General features: G+C 39.4%; 1 protein-coding gene across 2 annotated transcripts in view; it reads left to right on the forward strand.

Annotated features, from left to right (window-relative positions):
- The window catches only part of Epc2 (enhancer of polycomb homolog 2), a 91644-nt gene extending 73761 nt beyond the window's left edge, over window positions 1–17883 (forward strand). For both annotated transcript variants that reach the window (XM_032903264.1, XM_032903265.1), the window contains 7 exons: window positions 1929–2018; window positions 3532–3680; window positions 3782–4125; window positions 12119–12255; window positions 13866–14025; window positions 14576–14909; window positions 15872–17883. In XM_032903264.1, coding sequence (XP_032759155.1) covers window positions 1929–2018; window positions 3532–3680; window positions 3782–4125; window positions 12119–12255; window positions 13866–14025; window positions 14576–14909; window positions 15872–15944 — 1287 coding nt within the window. In that variant the 3' untranslated portion in view covers window positions 15945–17883. The remainder of the gene's footprint in view (window positions 1–1928; window positions 2019–3531; window positions 3681–3781; window positions 4126–12118; window positions 12256–13865; window positions 14026–14575; window positions 14910–15871) is intronic.
- The last annotated feature ends 6486 nt before the right edge of the window (window positions 17884–24369 follow it).

Genomic DNA, 24369 nt, shown 5'->3' on the forward strand with positions numbered 1-24369 from the left:
CTTCCAGGTAGAGAAGACAGAAGCTGCAAGCAGAAATACAGCACGAGGAAAGGGAAGTGTAGCAGTTTGCCATTGCTGGAGTCAAACAGGAGAGGGAAAGATAGAACAGATGGCGTAAGGAGAGTAGACAAGTGGGAAATTATTAAAAAGCCTAAGTCAGAAAATGACACAGTTAAGCTTGCCAGGTAGTTTATTGGCAGTACTAGTGAGAATGTAGAACATCTTGCTGTGTTCAAGAGAAGGATGTCATGAGATACTGTGACCGTAGGGGCATGGTTTCCAGACTGCTATTCCATCCACTGCCTTACTTAAGGCCTCATTAAGCTTAACTTGTCATACATTCCTTGTGTATTAAGGAGTTTTCATTTCAGCTCAAAATTTTTATAGTTACTTATGTTGTCCCTCCCCCTCCTTTCTTACATTAAAATTGCATTTTACAAGTTTTAGAGTTTCCTGAAACCTTTCCCTAAGTCACAGACAACTTTTGTTAGTTTTTATAGTATTTTCCGGTTATTGGAGACTGTCATCACCAAATAATGTAGGTTTTTAGACTGTAGTTCTAAGTTCTCCCAGGACATGTGGGGAGATAATATGTTACCCAGTAAACAAGGAACAGGGGAGTAGATAAGTGTAAGAAAGCCTTTTAACCAAGGCTGACTAGCAGACAGTAGCTGGGAAGATGGAGAAACCCTGTCTGTCCCTGTCCATACTGATCGTAGTTCCAGTTCTCCTGCGGTTGCTCTGTGCCTTTCTGTGTGTGCTGGAGTCCATCCTAGGGTGATACTTGGGAAGGAGTGAGGCACTTTGTGCAAGAAATTGTCAGACACCTGGAGAGGAGCCACACTGTGAAGTTGAGATTTCTTTACAGGTTGAGTTTGTGAGTTGATGCCTCAGGAAGGAGAATCAGCCCCAGTACACTGTCCCTTTCTCCTGTGGGCTATCGAAGGCATACTGGAACCTCACATAAATGCCCTTTTGACCTAGCTCCATGGTAACCACCACAGTTTGGAATTAATGTGGAGGGGGGAAATCCTCTCTAAAAGGGAATGAGATTTTTGAGATTCAGAACGATCACATTAGTAAGATGAGGCAGGCCTTCGTGAGAATAAGCTGTACTGCAAAGTGAGGTTGAGGACAACCCGGACGCAAGGACTGAGGCTTTCATGTTAGTGTAGACATTCTATTGGTTGTTTCTGTGCTGTACCAAAGGGTGTTTTATATATCACCACTTAACCTGTTCTTAGGACATAAAGTTGTGCTCTAATGAGCAGTTCTGTCCCAAAGGTCCTTTTCAGATTATTTAAGGATATTTGGCTGGTAGCATCTGGTCCTGGCAAAATCCTCTTTAATGTAGCAACTCTTTTCCTCTACTGTTGTAGTCTTAAAGTTTCTCTCAGCAACCAATGTTTTTATATACTTGGCTAAATTTCTGTTTCTGACTTGATTTAAGGGGCTAGAGAGAAGGTTCGGTGGTTGAGATCACTTGCTGCTCTGAGGGGACCTGGGTTTGCTTCTAGTACCCACATGGCACCTCAGAGCTGGCTGTGTCTGGGTCCAAAGAGTCCCTTATTATAGAAAGACGTTTCCAGATAAAAGTACAGCTACCTATAGGTGAAGCATAATTCTCATCATCAAGCATTTATGCCTGCACAATTTATGACTATATAAAGGGAATATATAAAAACTGTACTGATTAAGACTAGCCTTTATGTTCAAAAACAGTACCAACTGTGCTTAGAAGTGAGAATGAATCTTAAAAAGGGTTTTTTTGGTAACAGAAAATATTTACCAGTCATTAAATGTTTCAGGCAAATTAGCTACGTGCTGGATGTAGGCAGGTGTGTTTGTGATCTGATTTTATTTTCAGTCATTATATACATTGATATGTTAACTTGGTAACTGCTAAATGGAGCATCTGTTTTATCTAGGTACCATCTCCAGCATCAGAACCTGAAGAAGAAAATGATCCTGATGGTCCCTGTGCTTTCAGAAGGCGGGCAGGATGCCAGTATTATGCTGTAAGAACTTTGTTTTTTGTGATATTTTTGTGAGCTGGAATTAACAGATCATTCGTGTCAAGGTAACGTAGGCTGAGTCTAAAAGTGGGAAGTGCATCAATATATCTTATTTAATGCCCCTGTGGCGTGTGAATACCAGCAGAAGAGGATGAAAGAGGCCAAATCCTTTCAAAGAATCAGCATCCTTTACTTAGACAGCTCCTGGTTTTCAAAGTTACTTCATTTAGAGCTTTAATTACAGTTTCAGCAGTTGTGAAAATTGCACATGTCTAAGTTGGCTTTAGAACTTTTGGTGGCTTCTTCGTGTTCACTGAAATATTGTGTGCGTGTGTGTGTGTGTGCGTGTGTGTGTGTGTTATACACAGTAAGTATAATTTTTTAAAATTTATGGCAAAGTTGTCTGATAAATGTATCCATAAATTTCGCACACATTAAGAAATCTCTTTTTGTTATTAATGTCCCTTTTTGGGTGCAGTGTTTAGAGAATGGCCTTGACGGGCCTGTGCTATATAACTATAGAATAGAATATAACTATAGAATAGAATATAACTATAGAATAGAATATAACTATAGAATATATAACTAACTTGGGAATTTTATAAATTTAACTATAGAATAGAATATAACTATGTCTATAGAATAAATGTAACTCCATAAATTATAACACTATAGAATTATGGAATATATAACTGTAACTATAGAATAGAAGAAATCTCTATTTTATATACTTAGAAATAACTATAGAATCCTTTTTATAGGGAAGAATATAACTAGAATAGTTTAGAGAATAGAAGGAATATAGAATTTATAACTATAGAATGGGAATATAACAACTATAGAATAGAATATAACTATAGAATAGAATATAACTATAGAATAGAATATAACTATAGAATAGAAAAGGTAGTTTTACCTTTTAGCATAGTTCATTCAAACCATTCGATTGCATTATGGTATGCACAGATAGACAGTTTTTTGAGGGCAGATTTAATGTAGGAAGGATAGGGATTTGATTTGAAGTTGTGTTGATAGAACATGTGCTGAGACAGAAAAGCAGGATGCTGCGTATAATAAAAAGCTTTCCTTAAAGAGAAAGCTTAAACTTGACCTGTGCATATGCTTCCACTAAATGTTTAGTTGTCCTTCCAACCCCTGAAAATTCATTCTAGTTTATCCTGTGGAAAAACTATAATAATTTCATCCCTCTCTATATATATAAAGAAACTTAAAATTAAGACATATTCTTTATAGGTATTTTTAAAATACATGCTAAGTTAATGTAGTTTAGAGAGGGTAATTTGGATAAACTAACTTTTGATCTAATTTGACTAGCTTTTGATTTTAATTTTACAAATTTTAACTGGATTAATATATTTTAGCCTCAATTTTTACAGTTTTTCATCTAAATTTTAATTGTTCTAATACAATTTGCAGTCATTTTATTTTTATCATGATTTAACTTTTCTTCCTTTCAGAATTACTCTGAGTTTTGTTTTGTTTTCTTTCTTTGCAGCCGCGTTTGGACCAAGCTAATAACCATCCGTGTGAAAGTTCAGAGTTGGCAGACTTGGATAAGTTGAGGTATAAGCATTGTCTCACAACACTTACAGTTCCAAGAAGATGTATAGGGTTTGCCAGGAGGCGAATTGGCAGGGGTGGAAGGTAAGCTGCTGTGATCTTGGTATCATTTTCTAGCTCAAAGGGAATCAATAGAGAAACAGTTGTTTATGATATACACATGTATCCCTTATATTGTTTTACAGGGTCATAATGGACCGAATATCCACAGAACATGACCCCGTCCTAAAACAGATAGACCCTGAGATGCTGAATGGGTTTTCAAGCTCTTCCCAAACTATAGACTTTTCTTCTAATTTCTCTCGGACCAATGCTTCCAGTAAACCTTGTGAAAATAGACTGTCCCTTTCTGAAATATTAAGCAATATCAGATCATGTCGACTACAGTGTTTCCAGCCAAGGCTACTAAATGTACAGGACATTGATAGTGAAGAATGTACCTCAAGAAAACCAGGGCAGACTGTGAGCAGTAAAAGGGTTTCTGCAGCATCTGTAGCTTTATTGAACACCAGCAAGAACGGCATATCAGGTAAGCCTCTGTCTGTCACAGATCTCTGCTGTGATTCTTCGCTCCTGCGTGTCCATTATGGAATAATTGAACTCTTACTAAATTTTGGAGACTTATTTTCCTACTTCTACTTGGAAAATAAGTCTCAGTGTACTTTAAGAGGCAACAACCGACTAACTGACTTGAATTTGGCACGTGAATGGTGTGGCGAGTGTGTGGGCTGAGCCCAGTGTTCCTGTGGCTGTCTCCTAGTCCTCGCTCTACCATGCTGTCTACTTCTTATGTTAAAGATGCTCATTAACTCGGATGGAATGCAGGCACTGTTGCACCTTTGCACTATTGAATAGTGATTTTCATCTGCATGCTTGCCTTTCTAGTTGAGATCAGAAATGCCTTTTTCATTTTAAGAGATACTGTGCTAGATATAGTAATGAGTGTGTAATTTCAACATTTGGAAGGTAGAGGCGGAAAGTCAGGAGTTCAAGATCATCCTTGACTACATAGCTACTTTTGAGGCCACGTCTCCCTATGTATGTATGTATGTATGCATGTATGTATGTATGTATGTATGTATGTATGCATGTATGTATGTATGTAATGAATTTGTGGTCAAATAATTTAGTGTTTTTATGGTATATACATTATGAATAATTTGAATAGGCATACCAAAATATAATTTTGATTTGTTTTATTTTGTGGATAATTTTACTATGTTTACAAGTATATGTAATTTACAAATATGTTTCTAATATATATACTGCAATTATGCATGGTAGCCAGTGGAAATGTATTAAATAAAACCTGTTATTTCATTTTTAAAATAATTTATTCAACAATTTCATGAACATAAATGGTATATTTTGGTGACATGTTCCTCTCCTCTTTCTTATTTCCTCCCAGCCTTTTCAAAGCCCCTCTTCTACTCATCAAGTCCCCACTCCATTTTCTTATCTTTTGTTATGTTGTGCTTTTGTTTGCGGACTCACTGGGTTTAATCATGGTCCCTAGTGTAGATGTGGGAGTGGATCTATCCACTGGAGTATGAATGACTCACCAGTAGCTACATGACTGATGGTAGCTGACTTCCTCTCCACCAGCAGCCCTAGGTTGCCATTAGCTTCCCTGGATGGTGCAGGGACCCATGAGATAGATCCCTCCCCTGTCTGTGAATGTTATTTACTAGTTCGTTCTGTGTATGCTCTATGCAGTCAACCACAGCTGCTGTGGGTTCCTGAGTGTGATGTCCTAGGCATAAGACACTATCTCACAGCCTTCTTCCCTATTTGTTGCCTAGTTCATTTCACTCCTTTCCTCAGTGTTTCCAGAATTTGGATGTTATGGTTTGGGAGCTTCAAGGCTGAGCACTCAGCAGTCAAATGTTCTTTGCCTCTTTACCAGCTGTGAGTCTCTGCGTGGACTGCTATTGATACAAGAAAACACGAGCATATCTAAATTATGTAGGGTACCGCAATGATATTCAACTTCTGTAGCGCCATTTTAGATTCCTTCAGTGTCAGTGGTGATCACAGTCTTGTGTGTGAGCTGTTTTACAATTTGGTGTAGACATCCATTCATTTAAAGGTTGCAGTAGAAAATTAGAGTTGTTTGAATGAGTGGAAGTTGGCCTATATTTCTCTGAACATGCTGGTTCCTTTTCTCTAAGCTGAACTATAAGAAAATGATGCCCTTTCTATATAGCTTGTGAGTTGGTGAAGCTTAATGAGCCTTTTAATCTGAGGATAAAAATATCTCGTATAATTTGAGATCTTTGAGTTTCTAGGAATCTTTTATTACAGGAAGTTAAACAGTATTGGATCTTTTTCCAGCCAATTCCCAAAATTATTTAAAATTATATGAATAGAAATTTCTGTACCAAACACTACTCAAAAAGGGAATTCAAACCATACCCTGTATAGGTGTTGATAATTGTGTTTGACTATATGTTGACTTTTTAACTCTACCAATATATAGTTTGTATAAAATTATTTGAATGGCTTCTCAATTTGAGTATTTACAGATTTCTATGTTCAAATGAACTCTGGATTTGACATAAATATTTTCTAGATAACATATGTTTTCTGTTGCTATATCAATTCTGAATATATATTGATCCAAAATTATAACAATATAACTGAAATGGTTTTCTAATAATCAGCTCTCATAATGAATTACATTATTCATGTATCATGAAAAAAATCACTTAAGTTACCATAAGTGTACATGCCGTTGTCATTTTTCCTGTATTTTTTAATATATAATATCATACCTTTCAACCTCAATTTGATCTCTAGAATGTACATACACACTCACAAAGCCAAGTATGGTAGTATATGTGTGTAATCCAGGCACTAAGAGGGCAGAGGCTGGCACATCTCTGGATCTCTCTGACAACCAGTTGCTCCTCCTTGCTAAGTTCCAAGCCAGTAATAGAATCAATAGAATCAGGTCTTTTTTTTTTTTTTTTTTAAGGGTGGACAGCACCTGAAGAATTACACCTAAGATTTTTCTTTGGTCTGCACATAGGCACATGTACTTACACACACACACAAACAAACATGCGTACACACAAAATAAATGTGTTTAAGTAATAACAGAGATACATTAGAGGTTATTCTGTGTATGTTTATTTGTAGTGTGTGTGTGTTAGTATGTCAGCCCCTATGCATATGGTTATGGGTGTATGCATGTATGGAGGCCAGAGTTCAATGTCAGTTGTCTGATGCTCTGCAGAAACGGGAGCTTTTACTGAGCCTAAGTTAATAATTACTGGAGCTGACCAGCCAGTGAGTTCCAGAAATGTACCCAGCTCTGTTTCTCTGGTACTGGGACTATGTATGCTTTCTGCTTCACTTTCCTTTAACATGAGTACCGAGGGGTTAAACTCAGGTTGCTGTAGCTAGTTATACAGGAAGCACCTTACCAATTCTACCATCTCCCCGTCCCTAGAATTCAGTCCTTAAAATCAGCTTTTCTGTTAGTAAAGCAAAGAGTTTATTTACTTCTAGACTGCTAGAGGTCTTCTTGTCCTTGATATCATGAGAGTTTTTGTTTTTAATAAATTTTTAAAATATTGGGCTTGTTGGCTGAAGAAGTTCATGTTCATGCAGTGGTAGAGCTTGCCAAGTAGGTCCCAGGTTTGGGTCCTTGCACCACTTGGGCAGTGAGGTTGTCTGACGTGGGATGTAGGTACTTAGTGAGCTGTTATAAACAACAGCTAGATACCGAAAGGGACTTCGCAGTACAATTCAGTAAATACCCATACGGGTTCCCTTCTGTGCCTTTAATAATTTTGTCATTTACTTGTTTGGGTGAACTTTGGTCTCCAAAGCTGTGCATTTTTTAAAACTAATAGGACAGGCATATAATTTTACCTGTTAGAGTTGTCTTTCCCTGCTGGGAAATCCCAATAAATGAAGAGTTTAAGCAGAAATGAAGTCCCATGAACTTGTTTAGTTTCTTTTCCCATTCTTAAATTGCCATGAAGTGTTTGCAAGGATAAAAAGTGTTAGGAAGTGAAGTAGCTTTAATGTAAATACTCATAAGGTTGTTTTTATTCGGGGAGATTATGGTTGCCTCTAAAGATAAGAAAATTCAGACCTAAGATATTAAAAGTGTGACTGTTAAAGGAATTACCAGTCCTTTAATAAGAACTACTGTGTTTGGACATCGGAAATCTGTTGTCATTGTCCTTGTATCCATTTGTTCCTTGTTTCCTACCCCTCCCAACGCTTCAGTTATCTTCCTGTATCTACAAGTTATGTTCATAGAACATTTGTACAGTAATTCCAACTCCTCTGGCTTTTCCCTGGACTACCCCCAGTGTTTTATGAGAACTGCTGCTTACGCTGCACTGTGACATATAAGATAGAAGACAGAACCTCCCTGTCTGCCTGCCCCCAGTTCAGACCCAGATCTGTCCCTTAAAATTCTAGTGTGACCAGCATTGCTTTAAACCATTTGCTGTAATGTGTAACAAGACTCACTGGGTAGTGAATGTAGGATAACATTATCTTCACCAGCACATTAGGTGTAGTGAGAAATTAGTATTTGAAAAATCATGCTTTCTTAACTTAAGAAATTCTGTTAAAAATTAAAAAGCAAAGGCAGGCACAAGTGAAAAAGATCCATATTCCATTGTTGGATTATCATTCTAGAGTAACTAGTGCATGTCTCTGTTTATTTTTCTCTTTAGTTTATCAGTAAACAAAATTAAGAAATGCTTGAGAATATTTCATATAACCACAGGAATGCCTCTTTGTAGTTATGTCACTATATGAAGGCCATGAAGTATACATTGTGGGTTTTCTTTCTCATGGCTCATTTACCAGGGAGAAAGGTGCAAAGAGCTTAGCCCTAGCTAGCAGAGCGCCATATAGGAAGGGCACAGTAGAAAAGTGATGGCCCTTAGTGTCTGTAAAGGCCATATGGAGTTGTCTGGAAAATAAAAGCCAGCCAGTTCAAGAAGGATAGCAAATCCAGAATATAAAAGATAGCCAGAAAGGTCCAGCAGCAAGAAATGCAAGGTTCTACTCTATGCAGTGTTGGATACATAAGGAAGAAATTCTTTAGTCTGTCAGAGGATATTAGCCAGGAAGATTTGTAAAACTGTTTACGTAAGGAAAAGAATGCTTCCCATATACCTGAAGCAGTAAGTATTGTCACCTTTCAGGACAGGCAGGTTTGTGGTAATTGTGACCTGATAGAACTTTGGGGAGTAAACTAAGTTTGCTCTTAAGCTGCCAACTTGTACAGTAAACTAGTGAGAAGAGTTCGCATGGCTGCAAGCAGGGAGAGAGCTTGTTTGACCCATAACCACTTCTGCCTGTGCCACCGCCACCCTGACCAATGAAGAGTTTGTTTCCTGCATTTCATCCCAAATGGATGAGTTCACTGTAGCTGTACCTTTCCTATGCATTTTAATGTATGCCACAAGATGACTCCGTGTGAAAAAGAAAATGAATCTCTTGGAAATACTCCAGTAACTTAGGAAAAATAATCCACTGAGAAAGTGTTTTCTCTTTCCCACAAATTCATCAACCGTGAGAATCAGCTCACTGCTGTGTCTGTCTCTCTTACCACCTTTCCTTTTCCACCGCTAACAAAGATGTGGGCTCACATCTTTAATTCTGGCAGTAGAATTAAACTGGTAGAAGTAGGTGATCATGGTTCAGGATCGTCCTCCATTGCATAGTGAGTTCTGGGCCAGCCTGGGCTATGTGAAACCTTGTCTTAAAGAGGGGTGGGTAGTTGTTCCAGCATTGTATCTTAGAATTAAACAAACAAATAAACAAACAGTACTCTAGAAAATTCTAGATCAAAGAACAGTTTGTTTGAAACACGAAACAGAGCACCCTAATGACATTCTATTCCTGAGTGTCAAGAATAGCAAACTTGAGTAAAGGGGGCAGGGTAATTTTAAAATCTTATCTGTATTGTAGAATTAGCTTTTGTTTGGTTTTAGGTTTTGGCTGTGGTTTTGTTTGTTGTTGTTTTATCAGTGATTCTTTACTAGAAGTGGGACCAAGAATGAGAGTTTTAGTATCCCCTTTAAATATGTACATAAGTTACTACTTGCTCCCTGCAGTGTGCAGAACACTTAGTGGGCAGTATTGTGTTAGCTGCAGACTAACTCGAGAGTAACTGGTCCTCTGCGGCCTCAGCCAGTCTTCTGCCTTAGCAGGATCACAGTCTGGTACCACCACACTCAATACCAAAAAATAATTTATTTAATTAAAAATGACACTTTATTTTGTTTACGAATTTAGATAACAGTTAACTGTCCTATATCTGACATAATTAAGAATGTTTTAGAATATTTGTGTGAACTTTACTGGTTAAAAATCCCTTATCAGAATATTTGAAATCTAAATGCTCAGATTAAAACTTTAAATACAATGAAAAGGTGAAAAGGTTCTGGGTGGGTTTTGGAAATTTTCTGATTATCAGAGTTAGTGTTTTATTCTAAATTACTACCATTTTGCCAACTGCCTCACAAGGCTTCGGGAAGAATAAAAAAGAGTCTTGTTCACATTTCTGTTTTTAAATGGCAGTACAAGTGTGATGACTTACTATTTATCCTTAAATGAATAAGCATGAGTCTCACTTTTCCACAACGTAAAGCTCAGATCTACTCAGAGAGCATTGGTTCACTGGACTGAGCTAGCCTTGAATTCTCTACCTTTTCCTTTCCAAATGGCTCAGCATTAGAAGACATAAGACTTGCTAAATTATTTAGATTTATGTTTTTTCTTCCTGCCTTCATATCTAATAAGCTATTTTTTCATCTCTTTCCCCAAGGTTTTCAAAAAGCTGGAAATTCATGAATACTTCATACTTTCATTTGATTTTGAAGATTGTAACTTTAGACTTAATTATTTTATTTAAAAATAGAACACTTGCAATGAATTTAACATGTACAAAGAAAGACTTTTGATTTTGTTGGTAATTCAGTAAAATAACTATTGTGTACTTCAAAAATACAGGTAAAGATTCTAAAGTGAGCAGTATAATAAATAAGCCAGTGTTTGGAATCTTCTAGAAATAAAATATTTATCTCCCCTCATAATTCAGTAGAAATTGTGATGCTATATCTTATGAGAGAGACGAAAGTATGTTTAAAGCTCTGCTCGTCTTGCTAAGCATAGCTTAGCTATGAGTCTGTCTGTCTGTATAACTGTCAGATTACACTGTCAAGACACTGGTAGGTGAGAGTCTTCCCCAACACACGCTGTGGGAGAGTGAGGGTCCTCAGTGTCCATCGTATTGATTAGATCGCTCAGCACATGTAAACAGTGACACTACTTTGCTTTTTCCCAGATGTACTGTGGGACTTTATTTGATAACCCTTTTTCTAATTCATTTTCCCCTATAATCACCAACATTGCTAGAGCACATTCCGCATGGAGTAGACAGTAAATTATTGCTGAGTGAGTGAATAGAGAAGAAATTCTTTTTTAAATGAGTAGAATTAGGCTGGAGATGTAGCTCTGTTGTGGGATTGACTTAGCTAAGATGTGGGCCCTAGCACTGCAAAGGGAAGAGAGAGGAAGAGTGAGAATTACACTTTTAAGAGTACATCTATTTTAGTGTCGTTGGACACTTATATTCTAAATGAGTGTTAATTTTTATGAAAATACCTTGTGTTCGCTAAGTTGACTCATCAGCAACACACTTAAATATGAGTTCATGAAACTTCATTTACACTTCTTTGAGAAAAAATATACCTTTTACTTTTGAACTGATCCTTCTGTCGGCTTAAGAAAACAGGGATCTTGCTCTTTTACTTAAAACCCATAACTTTGTATACTCTTGAGAGCATGTTGATTGCATCTGAGCATCCATTGTAACTCTAGTTTTCTGAAAATGTCTCCTATCCAGCCCTTACTTCTATAGAATTTATTTCAGACATTGACTGTACTGGCTTACACTTAGGTCTGCTGAATGTGATTGTTTTCTACCCCAGTTTAGAATCAGAAAGGAAAGTATTTTCACTTAAGTGTCATAAAAACTGGCAGAAGTCATTTTGTCTCTCATTAAGGCTGTAACTTGGTAATTATTAATATTTACAGTAGTAAATGCAAATAGTCACCATTATCATTACTGCTATTATTCCATGGGCCCCTAATGTGGAAAACTAAGAGACTCCAAAGCTGAGGCCAGCATGATGGCTCAGTGAGTAAAGAAAGACACTTGCCACCAAGCCCGAAGACCTGAGTTCCATCCTCTGACTTCTGTGCATTCATTGTGGTACACACACCCACATGCTGAACACACAAACATTTAACAACTCATAAAAATTCAAAGACAGACTTCACTTCCATCATGTTAGACAGTTAAAAACTACATAGGAACACAGGAGCTTGTAGACGTGAAAATACAACACTCAGATTTGCCACTGGGATTCTACTTTGCAGATGTATATGGTGGCTTGTATTTGCTTTTTACCTGTACGGGCTTATGTTGTATTCTGCTTATGCCATTAAAAATGCTCTAATACTCTTTTGTCCTTTCTCAGTCACAGGGGGCATCACAGAAGAGCAGTTTCAGACACATCAACAGCAGCTAGCTCAAATGCAAAGGCAGCAACTCGCGCAGCTTCAGCAGAAACAGCAATCCCAGCATTCCTCACAGCAGACACATCCAAAAGCACAGGTGACCTCTCTCTTCTCTCTCACGGTCCTCCAGGTGACGTTGCAGCTCTGTTCTTGAGTTTGAGAATTAACCTAGATTTTTTTTTTTTTTATTAAGTTAATCTGGTTTTGAATGGCTAGCTTCTAGACTAGTCTCTGGTTATTTTGAGAGCCAAATATGGTAGTTTTGATTTAGGAAAGAATTAGCTAGTTTTTAGAAGGATTGCTGAGAGTTTATAAAATAATTACCTATTTTTTAAACCTCCCTCTTTTTTTTTTCAAGACTATGGCTTTTCAAACCTCTACATCAAGTTTATACTTAAGTACTACATCAGTATTACTTATGACAAGAAGGGATTCTATTAAATTGTGTGTTAAATCTAAGCTTCACAAGCCCTCTTGCCTGTGTGAACCGCATTTCCCTGACAGGAAAAAGAAATGCCACCAGAAGTTCCTAGTTACCCATAAATACAAACAAAAGTGATAAGAGTGAAAGCACTAGAGAACGCTGCTGGACCCAACCCGGCAAAAGCAAACCTTGATAGGAGTCTTGGGAGACTTCTTGTGGCCCCTGCTTCTAGAACTGTGCAAGAACATTGCTTTAAGCCATTGGAAGCAAAACAAAAATAAAAGAACATAATCTCAAAGTTGCATTGGCAAAATAAACTTCACATTTTAGGTCTGAAGTTTCGTTATCTGTAATTTTAAAGATTAACAATCCCAGTAATGACTGAGTTAACTCCTTTCAGTCACACTCTGAGTTCTCAGATCAAGATCTGCCAACAGTGCTTCAGTTCATTCTTTTACCTTAAAGTCTATCCTTTTACCTTAAAGTCATGTGACACCATGGAAATCTTAATGACCCTGGTTGGAAAACACACCCCTGCGACAGTCCCGGTAGATCTGGCTTGGCTTATCTATAGCCGGTGGCTATCTGTGTTAGCAGCCAGTTCTACACAGAAGCATAGAAGGGTGGCCACTGTACTTTGTTTGGTTTGCTTTTTGTGAGTCTCTTCAGATAACTAACCTGAAGTATTTGCAGCCTGCTTCAAAGCTGGGTCAGTCTAGGTTTTTACATTGTGATAGAGTAGCTATGAATCATGTCTATGATTTCATTTCATCCACAGTGTCTACTCATTAAGCAGTTTTTAAAGTGTTTATTATTATGTAGGAAAATTAATAGAGCATGGGTTTTTCAGTTTGATAGTTCTTTTTCAGAAATAATTGCTTTCTAGTTCCTAGTGATTTTCATACTTCATATACCAAAAAAAAAGTCTGAAGTCTTAAATCTCTCATCTGGAAACTTATGACTATTCAGGATTAGAAAGGCAATATCCTTTTGAGTTCCACACGTTTCTTAATGTATTCATTAATCACATCTAACAAAGCAGAGTATAGGGTGCTGGCAGGATGGCCTAGCAGGCAAAGGCACTTGCTGCTAAGTCTGACAACCTGAGTTGGATCCCTGGAACTAACACTGTAGAACAGAACCAACTCCTGACAGTTTTCCTCTGTCCTCCCTCCCGATGCGCACGCTGTAATCCCCCACCCCAACACACGCAGAAAGAGAGAGTGACTAATAGATGATATACAAATGTGGAAAACTGAACTGCGTTGCTATCCATTTTACAGGGCTCAAGCACCTCGGACTGTATGTCTAAAACACTTGACTCAGCCAGCGCCCACTTTGCTGCATCTGCAGTGGTCAGTGCTCCTGTTCCAAGTCGCAGTGAGGGATCTAAGGAACAGAACACTGGCCACAACAATATGAATGGTGTTGTCCAGCCTTCAGGTACAACTGGGGTTTCTGTAATTCTTATTAACTTGAAATTGCCACTCACCAAGTTGTGTTTGATTCTGTCGTATACACGGGAGAATTGTATACAGTGCTGTTGAGAATGCCTTGCACTAATAGCTGAGTGTTTGCCACAGTTCTCACTGTCCCTTCTATATACCTATGTCCATCCATTCTGATTCTGTTCATGGACTGTCAGTTTCCTCACATGTTAGGAAATCCATGGAGTTTGTTGTTAACCACCCCCATTGGATCATCTATAAGTCGTTTATAAAATGAAATAATAAACAGCACAGTCTGTTACAAAGTCTGAAGCTAGGTTTGCTTTCCCATGTGCACAGATGCAGAGGGAACCTTCCCCCTCACTCCTTCTGTGATACATTGTGGCTGTGAAAGCCCATTTGCTGCTTACTGCCTGAACCTCAGAGACATATTTATTTAATTAGAATACGAGTACATTTATTTTTATTACTGAGTTCCTAATTTTTTTAAGCATTTTTTTATTGTCTCATCACACTAACTGAATGATTTCTCCCCTCTTTTGCAGGACCCTCTAAAACATTATATTCCACCAATATGGCTTTATCATCCAGCCCAGGGATTTCAGCTGTACAGCTTGTAAGGACAGTTGGCCACACTACTACAAACCACTTGATCCCAGCGTTGTGCACAAGCAGTCCTCAGACACTTCCCATGAACAATTCCTGCCTGACCAATGCAGTGCACCTCAATAATGTCAGTGTTGTTTCTCCTGTCAATGTGCATATCAATACACGGACTTCAGCACCATCGCCAACAGCCTTAAAACTTGCCACAGTTGCTGCCAGTATGGACAGAGTGCCAAAGGTTACTCCCAGCAGTGCCATCAGCAGCATAGCCAGGTGTGTGTGTTGTGGGTACCATTCTTGAGCTGTGCACTAGCTATTCCGAATCAAGAGAAGGGTCTTCTCGCTCTGTACTACTCCAGTGTTTCTTTTAACAGTCTTGGTTTTTCAAAAGTCTGAGGATTTGCTTACTACAAAGAAAGCTCTTTGCCTAGTAGTATCCTTAAATGCCAGCCAGAGTTGTGAAAAGACCAAACACAAAAACGTCAACTTATTAAACTTACCAAGATGTTTTATATTTATTATTTTATGTATATGAGTATTTGGCATGCGTGGATGTGTGTGTACCATGTGCGTGCCTGCTACCCAAGGATACCAGCAAAAGGCATTAGATGCCTGAGACTGCAGTTACAGATAGATGCAAGCTGCTATCTGGATGCTGGAAGTCAAACCTGGGTCCTCTGCAAGAGCAGCCATGCTCCTGAGCGGGTCCGCCTCCATCCTATCCCATTTTCATAGACTGACGGCAGTGTAGGTCAGCTCTTACCAGTTACCAGGGCTTAGGGTGAAATCAAACTCTTATTCTTTATATTTTTAAAAATAATTTTTATTTTTCTAGTATGTGTGTGTGTGTGTGTGTGTGTATGAATGTATATATGAGTATAAATTTGATGAATTTTCTAAAACTAAAGTTTTGCAGGGCAAGTTTATGTTCCTTTTGATAACATTAATGCAAGGAGAACAGTAAATCAAAAGAAAATTGACCTGCATGAGTTAATAAGTTTATGATCTTAAGCCTATAAAAAGAGACTTGGATTAATTATGTTATATATTCCCTAATCTATCATTAGTATTAAAAATTAGTGAAATTTCTGAACTGAAGATAATCTCTTCATTCCTACCTGGAAATGATAAAAATGGAGTTAAGTTTAGTGACAGTTACTTAAAAACGTGACATAGTCATAGTCAATATATTCTCAAGAGCACTAATGCTTATTCTCCTCTTTGCCTTCTTACAGAGAGAACCACGAACCAGAGAGACTGGGTTTAAATGGAATAGCAGAGACAACAGTAGCTATGGAAGTGACATAACGCAGTGTTTGGCTTTGACCTGTGTGGACGGTTGCAGTCATTCATATTCCAGCGGAATACAAAGGCGACACTCTGGATCACAGAGCAGAACAATAGACCCAAATGGAGTGCAGTATACCGGATGTTAAGTCGATGTATGATGTATATTTTGTAAAATTGGGAAAATCACTACCTTGTAAAATAGTTTATTTGTATCATCAATATTATTTCTGTTACTTGAATAGTAGATATTCATCATCATGCTTTTGCACTTGAATTTGCAACTGAATGGATTTTAAAAATAATTCTTTAATGGGATCATGAGCATGAAATGGGATCCTGCATCACTTGTTTTAACTATTTATTTTGCCATGTTTACATTTTGTATCTTGTAAAAAAAAATAAATCCAACTTTGTGTCTAAAAAGTTAAAGATTCATAGCTAGGAAATGAAATTCTTGTAATTTTTTTCTAAAGGAACTGTAAAGTTTTCACTTGGTTCATTTTGTTTCACAATTTGACTAGATGGACTTTTTGGTAAACACTTTAGTGGCATTTCACTGTCAAATACGACTTCAAGGCAAAATAGTATTTTCTATTACTGTGCAGGGGAAAGGGATGGATCGATACATGCAAATTTAATGTAGTAACTCACTTTTCCATATATTTTGAATGTATATTTCTATTTATAATACCAGTTTATAAAAAATAATTACACAGAAAAAGTGGACTAGGAAATTATGCATCTAGCACATTTAAACTGTGCAGATATGAAAATTTTTCATGGATTACATTTTATCTGAAGACTGCATATTTTAACTGGCTTTAAAACTGTAACACACCACATAAAAGATATTTACCAGGTATGTATTGCATCATATCATTGCAATAATTATTGGAAGTCTATATATCGAGCCATCCCAGGTTTTGGGAGGGGGGAGGGTTGTGGCAAGATTGTCTTTTCAATTTTGGAGAGTTTTCCTGTGGCTACAAGGCAAGTAACGGGTTGGAAAACGTCTGACTGTAAGTGTTGGACACCTTCATAGTGTAGTGTTTTAGTGACTTTTTTATACGGTTCTTGTACATTAGATACGTGTAGTGGTGTTTCAGAATGTTTGTTTATGCACTAGTTCAGACAACTTTCCCTGTTACTTGTTCTTGATAAGTGAAACCTGCAGGGAAATAAAAAATACATATCAAAACACGGCCATGCTGCATATGTGTTTATTTCACCATGTGCACACAGTGTGAGCGAGGACAGGAGGGGCAGGCCGGCACGTGCAGCACGTGTCCCCCCAGGCTTTCCTGGCATTGAGGAGAAGATCTAAGGCTCATCCCTGGGCTCGATTGGGTTTCAGATAATCCAATATAAACTACCTTTGCTATGAAAGTTCTTAAACTATTTTACAGAATGTAAGTAATTTGCAGTATAGCAGTCATGAAATCTCATAAATGAGCCTCCTTTTATAAGTAAATAGAGTATAGTGTAGAATTATATTGCGAGGGGGTTTTGGAAGTCCTGGGAAATGTAAATATTTTTAATGAATATGATTAAAACCATTTCAAACCGAACATAATTTTATACCGTTTTTATATCTGCAGTCCTGAAAGTTGTAAACTTATTGTCAGTTAAATTAATGGGCCAGGATTTCTGCTGAGAGTGGTTTTTATTCAGATCCTAAATGTAAAGCAATTTATGGTCAAAACCACAGGGGGAAAAAATAAATTTAATGACTTTGTCGGTTGTGACCTGATAGGATCCATGCTCGTTTTTGCCATACTACCTCTGGGGTTCACTGCTGATGATATAAAGGAAATAACTTGATTGATATGTATATGACTGTGTTCATTCTGCTTACAGTTGGATGTATCTTGCTATTAAGAATTTGAAACAACTCAGTGCTAATTTCAGAGAAAGCTTCTCCCCTCCCCCATTTCGCTGAAGTAAAGCATGAAGTTAATTTGCCTTATGTGATATATGTGTGTGTATGTGTGTGTGTGTCTGTGTGCGTGTTTTAAATAGGTGAAATGAGAACTGTGTATTTGTACAGTTTTTGGAAGCCATAGCAAACCCAGGACTTAGGAGAAAGACTGATGGCCAGTTGATTTGTTCCTTTTGAGGTCAAATAGACAATCTCAGCCTTCTGGCGATGGTTGTACCTGCTTCGTAGAATGCATTTCATTTACCCATGCGCACAGTTCCAGCACTTCTCCAGTGCTGAAAGGACGAAGCACTGGTAAAGGATGGCTTGTGTACTTGCTCTGTGTGCTGCCATTTCTGCCGCCATGGAACTTCTCAGAACACTGGGGAAATGCATTCCTCTGGAGGCGTAGGAAGAGAGGTTCTACTTGTACGTGTGCATTTCTTTAAATTAAAAAATGACTTGTGTGCTGGGTCATCCTTTGATCGGTATAGGCAAAATGTCAAACTGCGTTTTTCTGCCTTACTGCCTTTCTCAGTAAGTCAAAGTCAGTATTACATGTATTGGAAGTCACAGTGTGTTTCTTTTGCAGAAGACCAAGAAAAAAATGAAAATATTTGCAGTGTAGGTTTTTTAAATGCATACATATAGTATTATAGGTCTTTTAAAAGTAGAGTGCAGTGTTTGCAACTGTGTTTGGTATTTTATTGTTAATATAACTTGGGGGGTGGAATACATTGAGAATAGTAGAGAAGGCCAATGTTTTAGAAACTTTGACCAGGTATTAAATTCAGCTGAATTTAAGTATGATGCTACACTTTTCAATATGTTATTGTCCCTTAACCCCTTTGGCAAACAGTTCTAGAAAGTACTATTTCATTTTACAGGTCAGAAAAAGGTCAGAGCAAGCTGAGTTTCTGAGCCAGGTTATTAAATGTAGGGAGTCACTGCTCTTCTGAGCACTGTCTCCCCCTTTGGTATGAAAGTCTCCTCTGGAACTACCTCACTGTGCCGCTGCCATCTGCAGCAGTCTAAGGCTTCCAACAGAAGGCAGCCTCCTCCTCCCCCACACTGCATGCATTTGAAAGCCTGGCTTCTAGCTATGCTCTGGTTCTCCAGACCTAGCCAGCGAGTGCTCCAAACGTAACACCAGCCTGCAAACACCAGTGGGAGCAGGACTTGGCCAAGTTGTCCCTTTCTGGATCTTTGTTTCTCCATCTGTAAGGTAAGAAGGCTTCTGAAACTGTAAAAGAGGCTCATGTGGGGCCTGTGTGCCACTGGTAGTTTGCCAAGGAAGTAAGCTATGTCAGATTCAAGTTAGTCTAGAGCTCTTTCAAGTCATATCAGAGGCTGACATCTGTGAGTTTATTGCAGCCATATCAAATATTTTACCTTCAGTGTAGAAATCCAAATCATTGTAGAAAATCACATTCCCAAGACAATGACATATACTTTCAAACTTGTAGCTTCTCATGTATAGAAAACTTCCTCTGCTTAACTCTGGGCTACCAGGGCACATAGACACACAGCCTTTTTTAAAAATGTGATGAATCCACTTGTCTCACTGAAGAAAGTTGATTTTGGTCGGTAACAAAGTGAAGTCAGGTTAAGATAGGCAAGATGAAGTCTTTGGATTTCAGCAGAGGACACCCATATGTTAACCCTGCTGACTGATGTCACTGTGTAGGTTTGGGATTACTGCAGTCTCCTGGTACTTGGCTTCCTTCTAATCTAGTTGTTCAAATAGAGAGGGATCCATTTCCAAGCTCTTGGGGTTGCAACAATTCATTTTCATATAGCCATGAGATTCATAACTTTTTTTAAGCCATCACTGAAGGTCATGTCTGCTGCCTGGTGATGAAATTATTTGCCAAATTGTGTAAAGAAACGATTCAAGGCACTCAAGTACAAGCAGCTGTTGTGATGGGCAGGCCATCAGGTCAGGGCTGAAAAGAGATGTTGGCACCCTCGGAGCGTGTGTAGAAGCTGGATTCAAGAACAGTGGGCAGCAGAGCCTGAGCACCTGTCTACAGGGGCAAGGTGGAGAGGGGCCAAGGAAGGACAAGGGCAGACGTGATAGGAGAGCCATGCAAAAGCCAACGGGGGGGAGAAAGGAGTACTCTGAGGAAATTCTGTAGAAATCCTCGGGATGTAGGAGTAGAGTGAGGATATGTGAGGAACAGTTCCAGTCCGCATTTCTGGGCCTCAAGAACTTCTGAGATTTGTGCAGGCCATGGCAGAGCGCACCTGTAGCCCTGGATACTAGGAAGCTGAGTCTAGGCCGCAGCAGTACCAATCCAAGGGGCAGAAAGTTCCGGAAAATAAAGGTAGGTGCTCACACATGGGACTGGGCTCACCAGAGTTGAGTCAGGATATGACTTTGTGCTTAGGTCATTCCAAGACTGCTTATGTAGTTGAGTGGGTCGATGTGTTTCCAGGTTCCTGAGGCTCATAATAACTACAGCAAAGTGAATATTTCTGCTTTATAGTTGTGATAATGTGCAGGCAACTGCTTAGAAGCACAGGATTTATTTCCTTGCTTGGCAGTTAGGTGCAACAAATTATTTCCCCAGCTTCATTTGCTTCTCTAAAACATAAAAATTTCTCTGAGTGTGCATGTTTCCAGCCACTAGGATTTCATATATATATATATGAAATTTGCATGAAATTATCAACTGCTGTTCTTTACCCCTTTAAGCATGTAAGAGTTAGTTGGGGGGAAGGGGGACACTCTTTCAACAGCCCACTGCACATTTTAAATGCGGCTCCTTAATCTCTACATGAGTCTTAGATATACTTCAAACCTTAAGCAATCCAGGCTTCCAAGTAACTTCCAGAACATTCTTCTCCAAGAATCACCCCTCCATGCCAGTGCAGGGAGCACATTCTAGAGTCTGTTCATCTATTTACTGTTCAAGGTTTGCAAGCTCTCCAGACCTTGCTGCCATATGCCTTCTTCAATGTGTGTGTATTACTATGGTAGACCCATGGGGATACATCCAAGGCTTCCAGTGGACTCCTGAAGCCCAGGAGAGCATGGGACCCTCTATTCAGTGCATCAGTTGTCTGAAAGAAAGGTGTTCCAGGACCCTGGTGGGTATCAAAATCCATAGATATCAGGTTTCAGCTGTGAAGTGGCACAGCATTTGCGTTGGCCGACACATCCTCCACTATACTTTCCAAAATAATAATATTTTTTGAGATTATAGTTACCTCATTTCTCCCTTGGTTGCTGTGGTTCATAGGTTCCATAGCTGGGTAGGAGTATTGGTTGCTTTCCTCCCTTGGAAGCTTGCGTGGAACCTTCTAGTACCATGAAAGCTAGTCCTTAGGGATGAGGCTTTCAACTCAGATCCAGCTCAGGCCCCCTGGTCTTCAATTCAAGACACAAGCTGTCTTCTGAAGTAGGGACTTACCACTACCAAGGACAACAATACCCTGTGATGTTTTGGGAGTCTCTCTGCTCTGACCAAAAACTCAGAAGGTTGCTTCCCATGCCTGGTGTTGGGGTTTTTGTTCTACTGTCTGTGGCTCTTGGGGGGAGCACTGTCATCCCAGATGGATGGGAAATTTTTATTTAAACTAAATTTGCAATGCCTCAGGTGAGAGAGAACATGTGACATTTGTCTGAGTCTAGGTTACTTCGTTCAATATTTTTAGTTCTCTCCATTTACCTAGCCAGCCCCTGGTGAAGGATGTCCCCTCTCACATACACTTAAGTCATGGCCGGATTGCTTATAGCATCTTATACAAAGTCAGCACTACATAATAGCTATTGTACATTCTTTGGGTTATAACCAGGAAGGAAGTTTGTGCTACTTCAGAGCAGAAATGATGTTTCTAATCATCGTTCAACCCTCAGTTGGTTGTATCAGAGGAAGTGGAACCCCTGAGTGTGGAGGGCTTGGGGGCCCGTTTTTCACCACTATGACAAATGCCTCAGAAACAACTCAAAAGAAAGCATAGACCATCGGCCAGCTGTGTTGTTTCTGGGTGAGACAGAACATCACAGCAGAAGGACAGGGCAGGGCAAAGCTGCTCACTCACAGAGGTCAGGAAACAACGAATAAGACAGACAAAGAGGGGCTCAAGACACGATATGCTTCCAAAGTCGCAGCCCCAATAGCCTACCTTCTCCAAGTAGATCCCTGGCTCCCAGAGAGCTTATCACCTCTCAGTAATGCCATCGAATTGACAATCTAACAATGGGCTACTCCATTGATTATGTCAGAGCCCTCAGGATCCAATCACACCTCAGTGATTGGATTTTCAGCAGCTGGGAAGAGGCCTTTAGTACATGCACCTCTTATTTGTCTTTGAGAGTTTTACAAATGAATACTATGTCGCTTTTTAACCCTCCCGCTCCCTTTTCAAACTCTTCCCATCTCTTTTCCCCTCCTTTCCAATTCATGACTTCTTTAACTGTATATCTACATATGTATGTTTACTACAACCTGCTGGGTCCATTTACTGTTGCTCGTGTGTGTGTGTGTGTGTGTGTGTGTGTGTGTCTGTCTGTCTGTCTGTCTGTCTGTCTGTCTGTCTCTGTGTGTGTCTGTCTGTCTGTGTGTCCTGTGTGCATGTGCGTGTGTGCTTAAGGGTAGTCTCTTGGGATTGGAAACCAAATAGCAAAGACATTTTTCCTTCTCTCAGCAGCCATTTATTTCCTGTAGCTCTCCATCTAGGTGCAGGACCTTGTGAGACTTTCCCCAGCTTCAATGGCGTGTCAACTGGTGTTATGGTTGAGCAGTAAGACTTTAAATGACCATGGTTTTTAGATTTCATGGTGCAGCTTCACTGTCACACATGCAAGAAACTATCTCACAGCACATCTGTAACTTTAATTTTTTTGAAACTTACTTTTAATGATGGTTCTTAAACACTTCAACCACCCTTTTAGCCCACCACCCACCCAAGTTAGTGGAAAAGAAAGGATACAAGGGGGGTGGACCTGATTAGAAAGGTTCTTTGGGGCTGGAGAGATGGCTCAAAGAGCACCCACTGCTCTCCAGAGGTCATGAGTTCAATTCCCAGGGTGGCTCCCAAAACCATCTGTAAAGAGATCCGATGCCCTCTCCTGGTGTATCTGAAGACAGCTACAGTGTACTATATATAATAAATAAATAAATCTTTAAAAAAAAAAAAAAGAAAAAAGAAAGGTTCTTTGGGGGCTGGAGAGATGACTCAGCGGTTTAGAGCTCTTCCAGAGGTCCTGAGTTCAATTCCCAGCAACCACATGGTGGCTCACAAACATCCGTAATGAGATCTGGTGCCCTCTTCTGGTGTGTCTGAAGACAGCTACAGTGTGCTCACATACATGAAGTATATAAATAAAATCTTAAAAAAAAAAAAGAAAGAAAGAAAAGAAAGGTTCTTTGGAGCAACCCCTGTCTGTGTTGCCTGGAAACTGACAGTTCAGTTCACAGGTTAGCAGTGGCAGCTTGATCTGCTTGTAAACACTTCACGGATATACAGCAGTCCAGTTGGGTAGAGTCAGCATAGCAGACATGAATAAGCAGTGGTGGCACAGCCCAGCAGAGACAGATAGGCCTCAGCCTCAGCGTGAGTCAGTGGGAGGGACCAGGGCCAATGGGAATGCCAGGAAGAGTTCTCCTGTGCCTCTCACAGTGAAATGAAGATCAGCGAAGATACCAACCAGCAAGTGTTGCACAGCTAGCTCTATGAGCAAGTCAAGCTCAACTCCCATCGCTGTCCTCTGAGTCCTTTTTATAGTCCCTCCAAACATCGTGTGTCCTTCACGGGTCTTGCCTTGGTACATGATGAGTCTGTCTCAGCTAACATCATCTGTCAATCAGAAGCAGCAAGAGTCTGCAGCACACCTCCAGAAGTTTGTGGTGGGTTCTCTCTCTGGAGTTCTGACAAATGGAGCTCAAGTACGCAATGTAAGGTGGACAGTACATGTGTGTCGTTAATGAAGAATCCTTCGGCATGTGTCCCTCCCTTTACGTGCTTGCTTCAGCACAACATCCTTTCACCTGTGTCTGCTTCAGCTAAACCTTCCTTTATGAGTCTACCTTAGCCTCCACCTCTTACAACACTGCCACCACCTCATTCACAGAGTTGCCTGAGCCTGAGGTACAGAGGTTGTGTTGTAGACAAATGGACAGGGGTTAGGCAACCCACAGTCAATTGTTCTTTGGTTTTTAACCTATCGTGGCTTTCTGTAATGGTCTCCGTCTGCTAAAAACAAATTCTTTAATGAGGGCTGGACTGTAGAGTATAGTTAGGAACTGTACTGGTTTATGAAAGTGGGAGTGATAGGTTCTCATCGAGGGCCACAATCTCCGATTACAGGTAACTGACTAGGTCTACAGTACCGGGCTCAAATCCCACCTCCTGCATGGCCCTTAAGTTCAGTGAGACAGCTGTTGGTTAACCCAAAACTGTAACTGCCATTTATTGTCTTATTGCCATTTGTTGGGGATGTCTGGACATGTAGGTCATTGTCACAGTTTGTAGGTTATACAGCTGGTGGGAATTGGTTGTTTTTCTCCCTTGGATGCT

This window comes from Rattus rattus, chromosome 5 (assembly GCF_011064425.1).
Source record: "Rattus rattus isolate New Zealand chromosome 5, Rrattus_CSIRO_v1, whole genome shotgun sequence".
Classification (NCBI taxonomy): domain Eukaryota; kingdom Metazoa; phylum Chordata; class Mammalia; order Rodentia; family Muridae; genus Rattus; species Rattus rattus.